Raw genomic sequence first — 19,228 nt, forward strand, 5'->3', positions numbered from 1 at the left:
CCGGGAGAGCGCGACACGGCCAGAACGGCACCGGGACACGGCCCGGAACCGCACCGGGAGAGCGGGACACGGCCTGAACGGGACCGGGACAGCGGGACACGGCCTTCAGTGACACCGGGACAGCGCGACACGGCCCGGAACGGCACCGCGACACCGGGACACGACCCGGAACCGCACCGGGACACTGGGACACGGCCTGAACGGGACCGGGACAGCGCGACACGGCCCGGAACGGCACCGGGACAGCACCTGGAACCGCACCAGGACATCAGGACACGGCCTGAACGGGACCGCGGCACCGCGACACGGCCCTTAATGGCACCGGGACACCAGGACCACCGGCCGATCCTCGGGCCTTTCCCCTCCACAGCCAGAGCTCTGAACAACGGGAGCTCCAGCCAAAACCCCGGGGAATTGCCCCGGGAGGAGGGGCCGCGGTCCCAGCCCGGCAGGAACCGCGCTGTAATCCTGGTCCGTTCCGGGTTCAGGGATCCATGAGAAGCCAGGGCTGCAGTTTGGCGCGTGGAAATGAGGCCAAAGATCAAAAATTCACTTTTTAGTAATGGTTTCCGTACGAAAACAAAGTCCTCCGTGTGGTGTGAGTCACTCACTGCCCATCCTCTGACACCTCAGAGATTCTGTCTATGGATTTCAGGAGGTCGGCGATGAGCTGCAGGGATTCTGCTCCAGACAGCAGCTGCCTGGAATGGGTGAGATACAGTATTAGATGTGAGGACAAGCAGTTTTGGGAGTTTTCCCACATTCTGTGATTTATCAAGCAGCATTTTATCAGGCCTGGAAACTCAGAGACTCCCAGTTATTTCTACTACCTCCACTTGGAGGAGAACACATGGCAGGTATGGAAACATCCTTTGCCACAAAACACAACCCCCTGAATTTAAATCCTGATAAAACCCCACTGAGGAGGTTTCTCCGAGTGCCCGGAGGGGGTGAGGAGAGCCCCGCTCACCTGAGGGACGCTCGGGAGCTGGTTGTGACCTGCAGCAGGAGCTGCAGCGCCAGCTCGGCGTTGTGTTTGGCCGCGGCCAGCCCCGCCTGCCCCGCCCGCAGCTCCTCCTTCTCCAGACGGCAATTCCTCAGCTCGGCCTGCGAGGAACGGGCAAAAATCCGCGTCAAACACCCGCAGAGCTCCGGCAGATAATCTACAGCTGATGAAAACAGTCACACAGCAGCTGTATGGGTGTGGAGTGTAATAATTAACTAATGATTAGACAGCAAATACAATAAAATAATGTAATAAGGAGTGACTAGATCCCATATAACCTGCCTGGAGGGAATGTCTTCCCAGAATGAGGGTCAGGGTTGGAAAGGACCTCTGGATGTATCCAGTCCAACCCCCTGCCAGGTGACACAGGAACATTTCCAGGTGGCTTTGGGTGTCTCCAGAGAGGGAGATTCCACACGTTCCCCAGACATTTTGCTCCAGGGCTCTGCCACCCTTCATGGAAAGGAGTTTTTCCTCATTTCAGTTCCTGGCTATTGCTCCTCATCCTGTCACTGGGCACCGCTGAAGAGTCTGGCACCATCCAGGCCCTCCCAGTCTCTCCTAAGCCTTTACTGAACCTGAAAACATTTTCTTCAGAACCTGAAAACCCCTTGCCACATCCTTTCCAGTGGCCCAATAGTGAGATGTATCCCTGCAGCCCCAGCAATGCTGTACCTGGAGCTGGGCGTTCTCCTGCCTCAGTTTGGCAGCACAGTTCTCAGCTTTGGCAGCCCTTTTCTGCAACAGAACAGAGATTATTGAAACCACAGGGTGCTGAGGGCAAACCAGGCAGCTTGAGCTATGTGGGAATGAGTGATGCCAGCACAGAACTTGGAGGGATATGGTTTGTGTTACACCACACTGCATTCTGAATGTTTTAGGAGGTAGGAACAGCTCCCTCCTTCCTTCCTCACTGCTCCTTTCTGGGATGTGCAGAACCTCCCCACCTTCACAGGAGGAATTTCTTCTGACATGTGATCTAAACCTAAAGCCAACACTTACAGTCATCAGCTGGAGATTCTGCTCCACGTGCTGCACCATTGCTTCCAAATCCTGTGCTTCTTTTTCTTCTTTGATTTTGTTTTCCTGAAGCTTCTTCTCAAGCTTCCTCATCCTTAAAAAATATAAGAGATGGCACACTCTTATAAGGTAATAAAAATAAGAGTAAGCACTTGTACCATTAAATACTTTAGGAAGGGAATTCTGGGAAAGGATCAAGAATCTCATGGGTTCGTGTTATAAGGAAAATGAATTCTTCTCACTCACTTGTCTGCTTGAGTTTCAGACAGAATCTGAAGCTTATTGATCTTGCTTCTCAAAATAGCATTCTCTTCTTTCAGCTAAAGAAAGAAATAAAAAAATTATATTAGGGCTGAGGTACATTTTTGCAACAGCACCAACAATCCCAGATCAATAACAGAATATCCAGCTTCAATACTGGAAATCCTTGTGCTTTCTAACACATTCAAGCTTAACTTTACCTTCCGTTTACCCATCTAGAAACCACTGTGGGGCACAGGAATGTGGCAGTGAACCACCAGTGCAAATGTTAATTAATTAATGCTGCCCATTCTAAATAAACATGACCTCAAGGGGCAGGAGCAGGAGGAAGTCACCCGGGTCATGTGCAGGGCAGCAGGACAGAGAAAGCACTGGACCTGCTCGTGCTGAAAAGCACATTCCAGACCTGATTCTCTTCCTCGGCAGCTCCTGGTGTGTGACGCCGAGTTGGGTGGGAGCGCAGCGCGCACTCAGGGCCGGAGCGGGAGGCGCGGGGGGGGCGGGCAGCGCTCACCTGCTCGTAGCTCGGCTCCCGGGGGCAGACACGGCCCGGGCCCGGGGGCGCCCCGCTGCCCAGGTGGGCCTGCTCCACGGCCAGCGGCTGGTAGCTCTCGCTCCATTCCTCCTCCTCCTCCTCTTCCTCCTCCTCCTGCTCGTCCCCGGACTCTGCGGGCACCGCGGGCAGCGGCGGCACCACGGGCCCGGGCCAAGCCGCCTGCGGACGGGACAGCGGGGCTGAGCCGGGCGTCTTGACGGGACAGGTCCCGGCCGCGCTGCCGCGCAGGGCCTTACCTGTGCGTCACCGCCCGCCCCGTCACCGCCGCGGGACTTGGAGCGGACGAACTCGCGGAAGGAGAAGGGGTTGGGCTCGGCCGGGTCCCCCGGCAGCGGCTCCGCCACCGGCAGCGGCGGCGCCGCCATGGCCGCCTGAGGGCGCGGCGGGGCGGGGCCTCCTCCCGCAGCGGACCAATGAGCGTGCGTCTCCACCACCACGCCCAATATAGGCCACGCCCCCGTTCATGAGGCCACGCCCCCCGAGGCGCGGCCCCGCCCCCTGACCCCGCGCTCCCGGTGGCGGCAAGATGGCGGCGGCCATGGCGTGGCTGCGGCGCGGCGCCTACGGCCCGGCCCGGCGGTGAGCGCGGCCCCGGGGACAGCGGGGCGGGCACGGCCCCGGGGACAGCGGGGAGGGCGCGGCCCCGGGGACAGCGGGGAGGGCGCGGCCCCGGGGACAGCGAGGAGGGCACGGCCCCGGGGACAGCGGGGGGACGGGCGGCAGCGCTCGGGGCCCGCTCTGGGAGGGGGATCGGCGCTCGGTGGCGGTCTCGGCGGAGGGGCGCGCCCGCGGGCCGTGACGGTGTCCCCGGTGCCCGCAGGTGCGGGCTGGCGGCCGGCCGGAGCTACAGCGGCGGCGGCGCCTACCCCAGCGTGTCGCTGACCTGCCCGCTGCCCGGCGTGCCCAAGGCCGTGTTCGCGGCCGCCGAGAGCCGGGAGCGCTTCGAGACGCGGGTGACGGTGCTGGAGAACGGGCTCCGCGTCGCCTCCCAGAACAAGTTCGGGCAGTTCTGCACCGTGGGCAGTGAGTACCGGGCCGGGCCGGGTCACCTCCGCTCCCCCCGAGCTGCGGCTGGGCTTGTGGGGCCCGCGGGTGGAAAAGTCACCCTGGTTTGTTCTCTCCTTTGCACCAGTTCTGGTGAATTCGGGATCAAGACACGAAGCGAAATACCTCAGTGGGATCTCCCACTTCTTGGAGAAACTGGCGTTCTCTGTGAGTACTGCCCTGCACTGCCTCCAAATCTGCAGGGGCAGGGAGGGAGAGCAGCCTGGCCCGCAGGGTTTTCTGCTCCTGAGCTGTGAAAACAGCAGGGACAGCTTGGAGAGAGTCACAGAATTGTAATTGCTTATTAATTATCCCGACTGTAATTATATTTTGGAAGTCTTTGTGGTTTCACCTCCAAGGCTGCCATGTAGTGATCAATCCATTTCACTGAAAGAATGTAAAAGATGTTCTGGGTTACATAAACAGGTTATAAACAGTTGATGCTTTACTAATTAATAAGTCTGGTATCTTCTTCTTTCTTAGTCCACAGCTCAGTTTGGCAGCAAAGATGAGATTCTCCTCACCTTAGAGAAGCATGGAGGCATCTGTGACTGCCAGGCATCCAGGTGGGGTTCTTCTGCTCTTACCTGGGTGTTGTGGCACTGACAGCACTTTGGATCTCTTTTTCTGGTGTGGGGCAGCAAAAGCCACTTTTTGCTCCCAAGCAGCAGAAATCCATTTGTTTGGGCTGCTGGGAGGCTACAAAAGTGAGCCTGAAAGGATTATAAAATTCAGATCTATTTCATTTCAGAAGCATTTAATGATTCAAACTGCTTCATCTGTGATTTCCTGATGCTGAGATGACACTGACTGACCCCAGAAGTGACTTCTCAGTGCAGAACCTGTTGTTTTGTGCTGCAGGGACACCATCATGTATGCAGTGTCTGCTGATGCCAGAGGCCTGGACACCGTGGTCAACTTGCTGGCTGATGTAACACTCCAGCCCAGGTTATCAGGTCTGGCAACACAATCCTCTGCCTCAAAAAAAATCCCATTTCCAACACATGGTTTGCTCTGCAGAGCTCAGAATTCTCCCAGAAGTGACCTTGCAGCAGCTGGTGTTCTGTGGAGGGGATGCCATCCCTTCTTTTGTCTCATTGCAGATGAGGAAATCGAGATGACCCGAATGGCAATAAGGTTTGAGCTGGAGGATTTGAATATGAGACCTGACCCAGAGCCTCTCCTGACAGAGATGATCCATGCGGTAACATGCTGGGAATTCCACCCTGCCTGCACCTCCTGCTGCATCCCCTTCCTCGTGCTTTTTGGCAGCTTCAGGGTCAATTTTAGACTGTTCTAAGAGCAGATTTTTTTTGTTACTCATTTTCTGCGATGGGAGAATTTGGCTGTCCCTTTCACTCTGAAATCCAGTGTTCTCCACATGTGGAAGATCCTAGCCCAAACTAAAAAAAACCCACCTATAACACTCAGCTTTTCCTCTCTCAAACATGGGCTTAATCCCAAAGCAAAAAGGGGTTCAGGGAAAAATGAAGTGATCCTTGTGACTTTAATGTGTCTGTTCCCTTTTAGGCAGCCTTCAGAGACAACACAGTGGGGCTGAACAGGTTCTGCCCCGTGGAAAACACGGACAAAATCAACCGGGACGTGCTGCACTCGTACCTGAGCAGTTACTACACCCCAGACAGGATGGTCCTGGCTGGGGTGGGCATTGAGCACGAGCACCTGGTGGAGTGTGCCAGGAAATACCTGCTGGGGGTGCAGCCCGTGTGGGGCTCGGGGCAGGGCAGGGCTGTGGACAGGTCCGTGGCTCAGTACACCGGAGGCATCATCAAGGTACGTGGTGGGGGTGGCATCCAGCACCTTGCTGGGGTTTGCTGGTTTCTCTACAGGCTTTTGCTTTTTTAAAGTTATATTTTATGAGTATGAGCCCAAACTGGCCATGACAGCTGTTAATTGGGTGGTGTGGTAATTATTGGGAATGTATCAGACTGGGTATGACAGCTGTGAGAATTGGTGTTAATAATCCATCTGCCATTCCCACAGGTTGAAAAGGACATGTCAGATGTCAGTCTGGGTCCTACTCCCATCCCAGAGCTCACCCACATCATGATTGGGTTAGAAAGCTGCTCATTTTTAGTAAGTATTAACCTAAAATCCTTCATTTTGCATGCCTTGTACTTGCAGAATCCCATTCATCACACAAACATTACCAGTTTTACTGCTGCACATAAAAACAAGCAGCACTTCCCATGACAATTTGCTGAAGACCTTGACCTTCACACTTCTCTTGTGCTGTGGTGTGGGTTTTTTCCTCCCCTTTACTCACCCCAGATCCTTGAGAGCTCTGCCATTACCTGAGTTTTTTTGTTCCAATCCAGGAGGACGATTTCATTCCTTTTGCGGTGCTAAACATGATGATGGGAGGTGGTGGCTCTTTTTCAGCTGGAGGGCCTGGCAAGGGCATGTTCACCCGGCTGTACCTCAATGTGCTCAACAGGTTGGTTGGTCTTGCTCTTTAAGGGGTGGCAGAAACAATCCTGTAGCAGCTTTACATGGAAAAACAATAGGAAACCCCACCAGGCTTTCCATTAGTTTGTTCTGCTTGGAACGTGGGACTGGTGTGTCAGTTGGCATTTTGAGAGGGTGAAAGTAAAGGGCAGAAGTGACCAGGAATTCTGTTTTCTTCCACTGGTCCTGTCCATGCTTTAATCAGGGAATGTTAACAGGATTGGCTCTGCATTGTCCTGGGTTTGGTCTCAAGTGGAGAGAATGGAGTAGATGCCACATGCATAAATTATCAGTGGCAGGGACTGACAATTCTCATTGCACTGCTGAGAATCCTGGAAATGCCCTAGGAGTCAAAATGCTCACTGTCTGTGTTTCATTTTTATGTGGTAAATTCTGGGTTTTAAATTTTAAGATATTATTTGTATACTCACAGGCACCACTGGATGTACAATGCCACCTCTTACCACCACAGCTATGAGGACACAGGTCTCCTGTGTATCCATGCCAGTGCAGATCCAAAACAGGTACAGAGTCCTGTACTTAAACAGTAACCACATCACTCAGTACCATAGAGTTCTGTGGACACAAGCAGCATTGTTCTGATCTTCTTACTGTGATCTGTTTTCCCCAGGTTCGGGAGATGGTGGAAATCATCACCAGGGAATTCATCCTCATGGCAGGAGCAGTGGGAGAGGTGAGCAGCACATTGGAGTTTGCAGATGGTCTTTGAGCTGAAACAATCCCTGGAAGTGTCCAGGGCCAGGCTGGACAGGGCTTGGAGCAACCTGGGACAGTGGAAGGTGTCCCTGCCCATGGCATGGGGTGGAAGTGGATGGGCTTTAAGGTCCTTTCCAACCCAAACCAGTCTGAGATTCTGTAAATGCATTGCATTGACTGTCCTAGAATGGATTTTTACAGATAATTTTGCTACATATTTCTGTAAAAGGATACAGCAGCATTAACAATGCATCCACAAAGAGAGAGAGATGTCTGCAGAACTCTTCATGTTATTGTGTATTACAGAGCAGCAACCAGATTTTTTTTTTATTTCCTGCTCATTTGCAGGTAGAACTTGAGAGGGCAAAGACACAGCTCAAATCCATGCTCATGATGAACCTGGAGTCTCGGCCAGTGATCTTTGAAGATGTGGGGAGGCAGGTTTTGGCAACAAACACAAGGAAGCTACCTCATGAGCTCTGTGCCCTCATCAGTGAGTAGACAATGCTTTGCCTTGCCTTGAGGGAACTGTAGGTACAGTTAAAGTATTGTAGTACTGAAAAGCCTGGGGGCATAAATACTAGAGAAATGCATTTACAACTGAGCTTAATTCAAGCTAACACAGGGCTTATTTTAGTCAGAAGGAAGAGAAAATGAAAATTATGGTACAGAAGATACAGAGTTGGTTTCGTGAGCATTGGTCTGAATCTGCTTTGTGCTGTTCACAATGGACCCGTCACAGCTCTGCCTTTCTCCTCTCTGCAGGTCAGGTGAAACCCGCTGATATCAAGAGGGTGGTGACTAAGATGCTGCATAAGAAGCCAGCAGTGGCTGCCCTGGGTGACCTGACAGACCTGCCCAGCTATGAGCACATCCAGGCCGCCCTCTCCAGCAAGGACGGGCGGCTGCCGCGGCTCTACCGCCTCTTCCGATAGAGCAGCCCCTCCTGCCTGGCCCCAGATCCCTTCTTTTTTTAATGTTTTTTTTTTTATTATTCTCATGTTGCTGTACCACCCTCCCTGCCCCTAATGCTCCCAGGCATTCTGTGCAGCTGTGGAGCTGAGCAAAGCTGCTTCAGAGCACTGGACTGTGAAGAGCTCGTGTAAGGAGCCAGCGCTGGCTCTGGAGGAGGAGTTTGACCCTCTGAGTAGGTGACAAGACAAGATGGGTGTTGACACCCTTCTCTTGGCTTTGGGGAGAACAGAGCAAGCCAAAATATTCATCACTACCAATGAAAGCACATCTCTGAGCAGTCAGTCGCTGCCTCTTCATCACCCCAGCAGTGGAAGTGGGGCTGTCACATGAGGCCCCACTGTGCCCTTCCTGAGGAATGTGTGGCACCTTAAACACCTTGAACTCAAAAAATATTTATAACTGTTACCAAGGGGAACAAAGACTTGGTCAAACTGAATTAGTTACTGTCCCTGTGAAAGTTAGGCAAAAAGTTTCCTGCAAAATCCAGATTTTATTACAAATCATGGATCCATTTCACCAGTGTAATTCACCATCTGACAAGGAGTCACCCACCTGGAAATAACTTCATCATCTTGCTCCAAGGAAAGCAGACCAATGACAGAACCAATTTTCTGGGGAGTTCCTCTGCAGAAATACTGTACATAATGGACACTTGAGAATGAGATTGGTCCTATTTAGGTTTTTCACTTGGACATGAACTGTGCTAAAGAATAAAAGTTCTTTTCCTCCAGAGTTTCTATACAAAGTTATTAAAGGAGTTGCTGCTGCTTCACCTTAAAGTCGTGCCTCATTTCCTCAGTGTCACCCAGATGGACTTAAGGCCTTGCAAAACAAAGACACAATCAGTCTCACAGCAGAGATGTGGCTCAGCTGGAAGTCAAGATAACAATCACAACGTTTAGAAAAAGGATCTTGACTGAGACACTACATCACACAAAGTCAAGTGCCACATGTGTGACATGCTGAAGAAATGGAGACTCAAAAGAGGACTAAAACACTGGATTTATATAATCCCCCATTACATGGGTTTAAAATATACAAGAGAGCTGCACTGCAGCTCTTCACTGCTGGATGTGTATGGTGAGGAGCAATCCAGCTGGGAGCAGAGCACTGTGAGGCTGCTGTTACCTGCTTTACCCCATTTTTTCTTTGTGCAACTCAAAGAAAACGTTGCATTGCTTCCTGCAGAGCCCACAGTGTGGAAGTCTTGTTCAGTTGTTGTGTATGCTTGTGAGGAAATAAAGAGACCTCTGAACAACTGGAGCAAGTAGTAAGAGTTCTGAAATTTATCTGCCAAGGGTCTCCTGAACTGGCAAGTGAAGCATGCTTTGTTCAATGCAAACAATTAGAGAAATCTGTCCAACCCCTCCAGCTGAAGACAAATGGCTCAGGTCACCCAAACACACACCACGCAAAGAACTCTGGTTTCTGACAACAATAAAAGCTGGTTCTCAGTTAAGGTATTGCATTAATTTATTTTTATTCCTTTAAAAAGAAAGGAAATCCAAATACCTGATGGCTACAGACAGGTCAGTGCCATAAATGTACCGCAGAACAGGAGCCTGTCTTGGACAGGTTGCATAGTCAGCAGCACTTCCTCCAAGGTGTTTGCATGATGTTTTAGGTCCTAAGGTGATTAATGATCCCATCTGTGCCCATGAGGAGTTCTTAATTATTAGCTGTACTTAACATTTCACCAGTGCCATACTGGTCCTTGTAGTATATATAGCCTTAAGACAACACTACTTCAAAAATAGCAAGTTATTCACAGTTTACTGATCTGGAAAAATAAAACCAAAAGAAATTGACTGTGATTGGAGGTAATGGAGCTGTGTGGAGCTGAGTGGCTGCAGTTGCTCTGCAAACCTCCCTGGTGCACTCACTAGGCATCACTTTGGTGAAGCATCACACAGTGCCTGTTCTCAGCTAAATGCCAACTGCTGCTGCTGCTGCTGAAGGCAGGTAGTGCTTGATGAGCCCTGGGGAGGACAAGTGAGTTCAGGAAGGGATTGCTTCAAGCAGTCTCAGCAGATATATGGCCTGAGAGTTTGGTATTTACCCCCTTAGTAACAGAAGGCCTATAGAATGATTATTGAAAGGCAATGTTTCTACACTTCAATGTACAGGAGTACATTCACACACAATTTGCTGTAGAGGACCCAAAAAGCCCAACACAGGAGCACCATCCATACACAGAACTGCCATGAACTGGTCCCTGTTACTCCTTGCACAGAATACCAACACTTTGCTACAGAGAAGGAGCAAACCCAACCCCACACTGGATGGAAGGTAATCTAACCAAACCAAAGAGAGAGACAAAGAATTCACCTTTCTGCAAGCTTTTCTTAGGTCCCCTGCCCTGGGTGAAGCCAGTTCCAGCAGCTGTGCCCCTGCGTGGAGGGGAACCAAGGGAATCTGCACCCAGTGGCTTCCTAAGATAGTCTGGTTAAAAATAAATCAATTACACCAGTTGGGTTGGATGTCTTAAATAAGTGACTCCTTTTCTTCGGCAGAAGCACTTGAGCTACATGGATTAGCTCATGCAAATGAATCCGGGATGAGGTTTAAGACATTCTTCACAAACCACAGCAACTGCCAGAGGTGCTTATGCAGACAATTCTCTGCAGAGTTTGCCACGGCCTGAAATCCTCTTTTGGGGCACCTCCACCACGAGCACTGCAGAGCTCCCAGCTCAGGAAATGCTACATATGCTGCTGGATCTTTGGTCCTTTTGTTCGCGGCGTTTCAGAAGTTCCCTCGTCGCTCTCCTCCTTATCCCGATTAAATAGAGATCTCTGTCAAACAGCCCTGCAGCCAGGGGGATGCTGCAACAGGAACACAGGGCAGCAGGTCAGGGCATAAATACCTTCTTGTTTGCCCAGCATTTCCCTACTGCTTCATACAACAAAAGTCACAAACCTGATTTTTACTGTTTTAAGGCATTCAGCTATTGCTGTGGGAGAAATGAGTTATCCTTCCACAGCAACAAGTTAAGTTTTTTCACAATATTTTAAAATGCTGCTTGTAAAAGGGAAATTTACTTTAAATTTTAGCATGAACTCACCTGCTTTCACATATAGAAGACTTTCTTAATGACTCTGAATTAAAACCCAGTCATTTGAAAAGCTAAACCAGGTTACTGCTCACTTGGTGTATTCACTGGTGTGGTTCACGCAACAATTCTTACCTTGGTCTGTTTTAGAGAGGCCAGAGGAAACCTGAGCAGCCCATCACACACTGCTATTTAATGGGTATTTAATACCCAGAAACAAAAAATCCCATTGTAATTGCACTGCTGATCAAATACTTGGAGAAATCACTTTTCCAGATATCCAGGTCTTGAAATCCCTGACCATGTTACTCACAAAAAAAGGACACTAATTCCAAACCAAATTTTCTAAGGACTTCTACTAATACAACAGACTACAGTAGGTCATTAAGAACTTGGAGGATCTCAAAATACTCCACTGTGCTGAAGTGCAGCCACTACTGGGGAGGGAAAATAGAGCTGATCCTAAAGAGAGAAAGAGAGGAGGAAAGCTGCCCATACTGACAGGGAAAACAAAGAGCTGCATCTCAGATAAAAGACAGACTTCTATTCAATTCCAGTGGGCTCTGTTTATCCCCCTCAGAAGGATTAAGGGACCTGGCAGCAGGGATTTCAGCTGTCAGTGCGAGGTTTAAGCTCTTACTGCTCTGACCACCAGGATGTACCGGGTAAAACCCAAACAGGCTGCAGGGATAGACACAGGAGAATATCCAGGGATCACTGGAGCCATGAACAATCATGTGGAGCTGCAGGAGGTACTCACTTGTCTCTGCCAGGCCTGACTTTGACACGAAACAAGGCAAACACAGGCCGGTGGTCTGAGGTTTTGATGACAGGACAAGAGGAATATTTGACAGCCTGGATGTCGTCCTTGTAGCGGCTGCGGAACACGACCCGGTCCTGCAGGCAGGGAGAGAGGGGACACTGATAGGGACACCCTCTGCACATCATCCACCCTGGAAAGCAGCACTGCTTCACAAGAGACAAATCCATTCATTCATCACACTCCACTTAATAAAATTAACATGTCCTTGGGTGGGGATCCATTCATGAAGTGGCTGAGCCCACCAGCTATTCCGTGCCAGCTCTGAGCACAGGGGAGAGCCCCCTCAGACAGGATGTAAGGCAGGGAAAATGAGGTTAACAGCCTGTGTTAAACTCTCCCTGTATTCACAAATTCAGCAGTCATTTCTTCCAGAAGTCCCAGCTGCTCTTAAGCAACAAATCTCAGCACAACCTGAATCCCCTTTGACTTCTGAAATCACCCCTTACCGTGTAGGAGGGAGTCCTTTGTTTGGAAGTGGTGTCATAGCTGTCCTTCCCTATGTCAAACTTGTAGGAAGGACGGAAATGGATATCAGCCTCTTGGAATCCTTTGAAAATAGACCCTGTGAGGGAAGGGGAGAACAGCATGAAAAAACTCTTCTTCCTGAGAATTGTGTCTACTAATGCTGGCTAGAAACAACAGCCATGTACATCCCAGAAAAACCTGGGCTTGGGCTCCAGAAAGGGAGCAAGCTGACATTAGAGGATTAAAAATAGCCAGTGCCTGTTTATTTAGTGGTCAATTAAACAAGGAAGACCTGGTCTATGCACTTCCCCTTCCAGTGAAAGCTTGTGCTGCTGTGCAAATGCTGTTCAAATCTAAATTCCCTGGACACTGGGACAGAATGATGCCCGGGTTATGGAGGAGTCAGATGAAGCAGCAGCAGATGGCTTGGGAGGTTACATTAAACAGAGCAAACTGCTACAGCAAAAGGCCCCTTGACACACTGCCACTGCATTTGACAACTGCTGAGTCCATTTTTTAGGAAACTTAACCAAAGAAAGCCGGAAAAGTCTCCAGGAAATGGGGACTGGGCTGACATGACTCCTGTGTGTAGGGATCTTTGCTTCTGGAGGGGAGGGAGATAAAGAGCTGCCCCTTACCCCGACTCATCTCACTGGTCAGCTGGTCATACACCAGGAGCTTGGACACGTCTGTGTCCGGGTTCTGGTTCAGGATGGAATCCACAGTCTCCCGATCCTTGTTCAGCCGGAAGTTGAAGTCACCAAACCAGAAAACTTCATCAAACCGAGTTGTGACATCACCTGCAAATTCACACCACAAGTGTTTGAAGACAGGAAGAAATTCTTTCTTTTCACTAACTGCAGATGTGATATTGAGTATGTTTTCTACCTGTGATCGCCACTGAATGTGGGAATTAACAACCCAGGAGAAAACAGAACATTTAACAGAAATGTTAAAAAGCACAGTAAAAGCTGAAAAGAGACCAAACTATCTATAGGACCTAACACCAGAGGGAACACAAAAAACTAATGCTACACTGCAGATAAAGAGTATATTCAATTTCCTAGTAAAAGGACATAATTATTTATCTAGGCATCAAGCTGTCAGCACAGTATTAGGAAACAATGATGGACTTTGGTAAACAATGCTCTACATGAAAAGTGACATAATTCTCTTAAATTCTGAAATAAAGTAATTCCTAATTGTTCTACAAAACACTTGGAAAGTGAAACACATCTGTAATATTCATAATAATTAAACCCAAATTATCATATTGCTAAAGCAATACATAATGTAAAAATTCTCTTTTGAATTTTCTCTCTCCCATTTCAATTTTTTTCTCAAATTCCCAATTTCAAGAAAAAAAAAAATCATGAGAGTAATAACCAACCTCAGACAAAAAGAACCTGTAGTCTGTTTTTATACAGTCTCAAATTATCCCTCTTGTCTCTTTCTCAGTGCAGACTGAGAGACAATGCACAGACTCTGCAGATCTGGGCTCCCCCAGGCTCATGGTTTCACACTTACTCGCACTGGATCGATATGGATTTGTGTCCGGAACATTCTTGGGAAGTGTAAGGGCTTGAATGGTTTTATTGTAGTCCAGTTTCCTCTCATTCACTTTACTGTCCCCAGCTGCAAGACAGAAACCCCATTACTGTCAACAATGAATCATTTTCAATGACCACTTTTGCTTACAACAGGAGCTTCCAAAGGGTATCAGACATTTTCCACATGTAAAATGTGACACTCTGGGAGTGTCTGCACTGAATAATGATGGCAGAAAGAGTGGAAAAAGGGATACAATGGTGCAGAGTTTATTTCTGTTTCCATAAACACAGTTCTTTTTTAAGTTTGTTATGAAACAAACCTCCTCCCTTATCCTCAGCTCAGCAATCCTGAGCATTGGCTTCAGCCTGTCCTGCTTTTTCCACCTCTGTACAGCTCCCTCCCCTCCTCCCTCCATTTGTAGTAAGATTGCAAATGTCTCACATGTGAAGTGTGAGGTGATGAAGAGAAAGGAGGTCCCAAAAAACGTGAAGCTGATTCCCAGAGCTCCCTTGGTTTTGATCTGAGACACGATTCGGGTTGTCACCGTGGCATACTCCACTTCTGCAAGGATGAAAAGATGACGCTGTTACTGAAACGCTTCTGACAGGCAGCAGAGGGGTTAGGGGAGGGAGAAAAGGGCAGGGCACAGGCTGGCAGCAGCGCCCTCAGCTCGCACAGACCCGAGCAGAACCAGATGAGGTCCCTGCGGATGAAGACAGACATGTAGAGCACGCCGTGCGCCGCCGAGTGCAGCAGGACGTAGTGCGGGCCCAGCGTCTCCTGCAGGCGGATCTCCCACTCCCTTCTGCAGGAAAGAACAACAGCTGCATCACACAGACAGCACAGAGACAACAACCAGGAGAGCAGGTCAGCGCTGGGCACACACAGCAATCCTTTTCACACAGAAGAAAGTCACAAGCAAAACCTCCTGCACTGAACTGGCTGCTGAGGTGCCACAGAAATCAGCAGAGCTTTGCCATTAGAATGAAATTCCGTATGCCCAGAGAAGCTGTTCCATCCCTGGAAGTGTCCAAGGCCAGGCTGAACAGGGCTTGGAGCACCCTAGTCTAGTGGAAACTGTTCCTGCCCCTGGCAGGAGGTGGCACTGGATGGGCTTTAATATCCCCTCCAACCCAAACTATTCTGGGGCTTTATGATTTACAGATCTCTGTGACTTCTTCCTCTGGTTCTCATGCAGTAGAATTCAGTCTTGTTAAATGGGTTGATTATTGAAAATATTAGGAATATAATAGAGACTACTTCTAGTCTAATTCAAAGCAAAATCATTAGTTAACAATAAAAGAAGATGGTTCATTACATTGTTTTTGCTACCTGTCTGGACAGCCTTCTTGAACCCCAATGACATACATGTCTTGGGCAAAGTCTGGATCTGTTGGCAACAAGAAGTCATCCAGATTTGCTGGAAGTTCCTATTACACAAGAAATTTAAAACAAAAAAAGAAGAAAAGAAGAGCAGTATTAGTTATGCAAAGATTTATAAGAAAAATACCTTTTAATTGGACAAAGCTGATGACTCAAGAACAAAGTCATGAACAGAAAAATATCACCACAGCCCTCTCAGTAGAGCTGGAGTAACTTTACTGCTGCCAAAATGAAGAAAGACCTCTGTGTACCTACCTTCTGCCCCTGCATGTTCCAGGTGGCCACAAAGATTCCCATATTCCGGTTAGGGAAATATCTGCTGAGTTCTTCTGCTCCCATTAAGGCACCACTTGCCAGAAGGCTGCCTTCCAAATAGCTCCTGTGGACACAGCACCCAAAAAAGAGCATCTAAGGAAAGGGAATGGCAGCTGGGATATTGATGTTTGAGTCTTGAAGTAATCAAGAATATACCTTTAAGAAGAAGGAATTTAATATTTATAAACTGTTCTGCTTGCCTAAAGTTCCTTCCAAAGCCAGGACATGGGGGTGATGGTGAGGCTGATGCTGCTCAAGTTCTGTGATGAGAAGGCTGAAGCTACCAAAGTCTTCAGCCCCACTAATATTCATCCACACACAGAACAAAGAAATTGGTTTAATAACCTCAGGTTGCCCAGAGAAGTTGTGGCTACCTCTGAAGTGTCCAAGGCCAGGCTGGATGGGGCCTGGAGCAACCTGGGACAGTGGAGGGTGTCCCTGCCATGGCAGGGGTGGGACTGGGTGAGCTTTGAGGTCCCTTCCACTCCAACCATTCTGTGATTCCATTAATTCTGAGCACCTTGAAGCAGCTCAGGTTACTTCAAACATAAAAACAGCTCCACCCTTCCCAGTGTTCTGGCATCAGGTTTCTCCTAACCAAAACCTCAAACTCGCATCCTTCCTTCAATTCAGCTCATCAAATCATCTTCAACAAAATAATTTATTGAACCTGAGGTCTCAAAATATTCCCTTTGGGAAGGACAGATACATCCCACAGCACCTCTGAAGGACATGCTTACAGAGGTGAGGGATGCTGGCACAGGCACTGCACATTGAATAAGCATTTTTAATCTTGCTTAAGCTCTGCAAATAATGATGAGAGAATAATGTCAGGGTGTTCTGGGCAACCCAACACTGCCCACCTGGCTCCAGCTGCTTTAGGGAGGAATGGGAAAGAAAACCCTCATGGCAAACAATCCACCTTTGTGGCTTTGTTACCAGCTAGTAACACTTTAGCTCAGAATTGCTTCCCCTCTACTACTGACTCCCACGCTTTGGATCAATGATTAGATTTTTCCCTCCTGGAGGAGCTGGGGCAGAGGAGCTCCTATGGGATACTGGAGTAGTTCCCAGCATATAATTTGATCCTGCCAGAAACCAAACAATTGCAACATCTGCTCAGCACCTCACAGGGCTGTGACAATGCTGCATGACAGTGTCAATTTAAAATATCTGGTGTTATTTTTTTCTGCAATTTATGCTTTCGGTTCAAGCCCAATATACTTTTAGATTTTTCTAAAAACCAGTTTTCCCAGCTGCTGGCTCACACAGCCATCACTTCTTAATTCTCAAACCAGATTATGTTAACATTACAAACAAACTGACAGCAAAGCAGACTCGCATTTATGAAAACACTTAGCTTAAAGGAGCAAATTTGTATTTGTATTGTATTTGTACTGATTTGTAGAGTATTTGTACTGTTCTCTGCAGCTTCCAACTCTCTCCACAGCAGGTTAAATAACACAGAACAGCTTTTGTGCTTTAGCAGGAGGTCAGGAGTTCTCTGCCCCTGCCCAGTGGGATTCTCCTCCCTGCTAACACCCCAAAAACCAGGAGCAAAGCTGGGGGAAGCCCCTACCTGCTGCGAACATCCTTGGCTCGGATGGGAGTGAGCACACTGAAGGTGGATTTCATGGAGTCCGTGGAGCAATTGTCATAGAGAGACCCATTGCCCTGCAGCCTGGAGTCGCTGAGGCTGCTGCTCACCCTCCCAAACTTGTGCTGAGAATAATGTCGGTAATCCAGACAATCTGCGTCGATCCTATTAGCCGTCCTCAGGGAGGGGGCGGCCACGTTGAGCTCCATGGGGGGGAGGGGGCGGGCCGGCATGATTTGGGACAGGCGGGGTTTGCCCCCCGCGAACCCCTTTCCCCGCAGGAGCCCCCCAAAGGCACTGGAGATCTCGGAGGCTCGTTTGCCCAGGTCCGAGGCGCCTCCCCTGCTCTTCCCCCCGGGACCGGCTTCCAAGGCGTCTGGTGAACTGTGCAAGGAATCCTGCTGGCAGCAGGGAGTGCAGGGACTGGCCCTGCCCCTGCTGGGAGGGCTGGGGGACGCTTCCTGCAGGGACCCGTTGGAGGAGCTCGTCTCGTTGGGATCAGTCAGGCTTTCCTGGCTTGTTCTAAATCGTCTCCATTTCCTCCAGCTCTTTTCGTCCAGGGATGCAGCACGTTCCAGCCGGGGCTTCCGAGGGGGCCTTGGAGTGATCGATTTAATTTTCATATTGGCTTTGAGTTCTTCTGGCAGAAGCTTTAAGGTCTCACTTATGGGCGTGCTTATCTTGGGAGGTGCCCCATCGCCCCCAGCCTCCTTTTTGGCTGCTTTTCCAGCTTTTTTTGCCTGCAGGTCCTGTACTGCTCCACCCTCCATGCTCCGGGTAAGACACACCCTTGAGTGCTGCGGAAATCCATTTGGAGTACTCATTGTCCCCCCAGGTACCAGCTGTGGATGCTGCTCCAGATGAAAAGTTCCTCAAAGCATAGTTTCCTTCCCTTTATCACCCTGTGGGTTCACAGGGCTTTACTCAGCCAGCAAGACATGGGAACTGCAGACAGCTCAGCCTTTAGCTGGGAATGAAGGGCAGGTGAATGTGCAGGCAGATGCATTGTCTGCGAAATTCCAAGACGTGGGATACCTGGATTCCCCCAAGAGAAAGATGTGAGAATGAAAAGTTATCGAGCTGTACTCCTTGATCAGAAATCTCCTTGCAGGACCTCCCTCTAGCACAACTCACACCTTAACGTGACCTTGTTAGAAAAATCACTGTTATTTCCCGTTTTTCCCCCCAAAAAGCAGAGCAGAGACCTCATTCATTGCTGCTGCAGCCATCACGGCTGTGTACACCCTTCTCTAAGGACAGGCTGTGCGCCCCGTTAGCACGAAAGGAAATTTAAGCTGCACAGCAGCCACAGCTCGTTGTCCTTGCTGTACACACGGCGTCACCAGCACGACCAGCCCGAGGCCAGGAAATTTCCAGTGATCCCACAGCCGGGAAATCGCTGCCGCCTTCTCCTGCCCTGCACCAACCCCGCTCACCGCCGCTGACACCGAGAAAATCCCCCGGGGGTGGCTTCAGGGTACAGAAAAGGGGTTCGGATACATCTCTCCATGGGGGAAGCCCCTCGTCATCCTGCGGTTCCGGCGGGCCGGCCTCCCCCGGCCCTGTGAGGGCACCGGGCGGTGAAGGCGGCGCAGAGCGAGGCCCGGGCGGGCACTGAGGGGCCGCCGCCCGCAGCCCCGGCCGGGCAGAGGGACCCGGGCCTCACCCTCACCCTCCCCACGGCCGCGCCTCCCGCCCGCCGGGGCCGCCCCTTCCCCGCCGCTGCGGGCGGGATGTAGTCCCACCTCACCGGCTCCTCACGGCTCCTGGCCGGTGTCGGCGGCGGTGCCGGTGCCCGTTTCTGTGGCGGGGCCGCTCTCGGTAGCGGCGCGGCCGCCCCGGCCCGGCCGTGGCAACGGGGGCAGCGCTGGGCCGGCCCGCCCCGCCCGCAGCGCCCCCCGGCGGCCGGAGGAGCGCCCGGCAGCGAGCGCCGACAGTCGCGGCTGTCGCGACACGGGGAGAAAGCGGCGTTTAAAAAACAGCTTAAAGTAAAC

At 50.2% G+C, this 19,228-nt stretch overlaps 3 protein-coding genes across 6 annotated transcripts; 1 reads left to right on the plus strand and 2 right to left on the minus strand.

Moving 5' to 3' along the window:
• Positions 1-68: 68 nt before the first annotated feature.
• Positions 69-3,220, minus strand: ENTR1 (endosome associated trafficking regulator 1). Its single transcript, XM_083875976.1, has 7 exons — positions 3,080-3,220; positions 2,802-3,002; positions 2,273-2,346; positions 2,009-2,120; positions 1,682-1,744; positions 971-1,107; positions 69-701 (listed from the first exon to the last, which is right to left on the minus strand). The coding sequence occupies exons 1-7, from the start codon at positions 3,206-3,208 to the stop codon at positions 608-610; spliced, it is 810 nt and encodes a 269-aa protein (XP_083732102.1). The 5' UTR covers positions 3,209-3,220; the 3' UTR covers positions 69-607.
• A 149-nt stretch (positions 3,221-3,369) lies between these two features.
• On the plus strand, positions 3,370-9,289 carry PMPCA (peptidase, mitochondrial processing subunit alpha; the record flags this gene model as incomplete). Its single annotated transcript, XM_083876032.1, has 13 exons — positions 3,370-3,422; positions 3,589-3,866; positions 3,976-4,055; positions 4,371-4,453; positions 4,749-4,843; positions 4,991-5,091; positions 5,418-5,681; positions 5,892-5,984; positions 6,227-6,345; positions 6,790-6,880; positions 6,988-7,050; positions 7,422-7,566; positions 7,839-9,289. 13 exons carry the CDS (start codon positions 3,370-3,372, stop codon positions 8,006-8,008), a joined length of 1,635 nt encoding a protein of 544 aa, XP_083732158.1. The 3' UTR covers positions 8,009-9,289.
• Positions 9,290-9,509: 220 nt separating this feature from the next.
• On the minus strand, positions 9,510-19,086 carry INPP5E (inositol polyphosphate-5-phosphatase E). 4 transcript variants are annotated; one of them, XM_083875643.1, is made up of 11 exons: positions 18,985-19,086; positions 17,217-18,269; positions 15,578-15,701; positions 15,308-15,369; positions 14,620-14,744; positions 14,381-14,500; positions 13,916-14,023; positions 13,027-13,188; positions 12,370-12,485; positions 11,861-11,997; positions 9,510-10,873 (listed from the first exon to the last, which is right to left on the minus strand). In XM_083875643.1, exons 2-11 carry the CDS (start codon positions 18,056-18,058, stop codon positions 10,741-10,743), a joined length of 1,929 nt encoding a protein of 642 aa, XP_083731769.1. In that variant the 5' UTR covers positions 18,059-18,269; positions 18,985-19,086; the 3' UTR covers positions 9,510-10,740. The 4 variants fall into 4 exon arrangements, with proteins under 4 accessions (XP_083731769.1, XP_083731766.1, XP_083731767.1 ...); XM_083875640.1 differs by having other exon boundaries at positions 15,272-15,369; XM_083875641.1 differs by having other exon boundaries at positions 15,272-15,369; positions 18,980-19,056.
• Between the last annotated feature and the right edge of the window lie 142 nt (positions 19,087-19,228).

This window comes from Zosterops lateralis (genome assembly GCF_965231275.1).
Source record: "Zosterops lateralis genome assembly, chromosome: 20".
NCBI classification, from domain to species: domain Eukaryota; kingdom Metazoa; phylum Chordata; class Aves; order Passeriformes; family Zosteropidae; genus Zosterops; species Zosterops lateralis.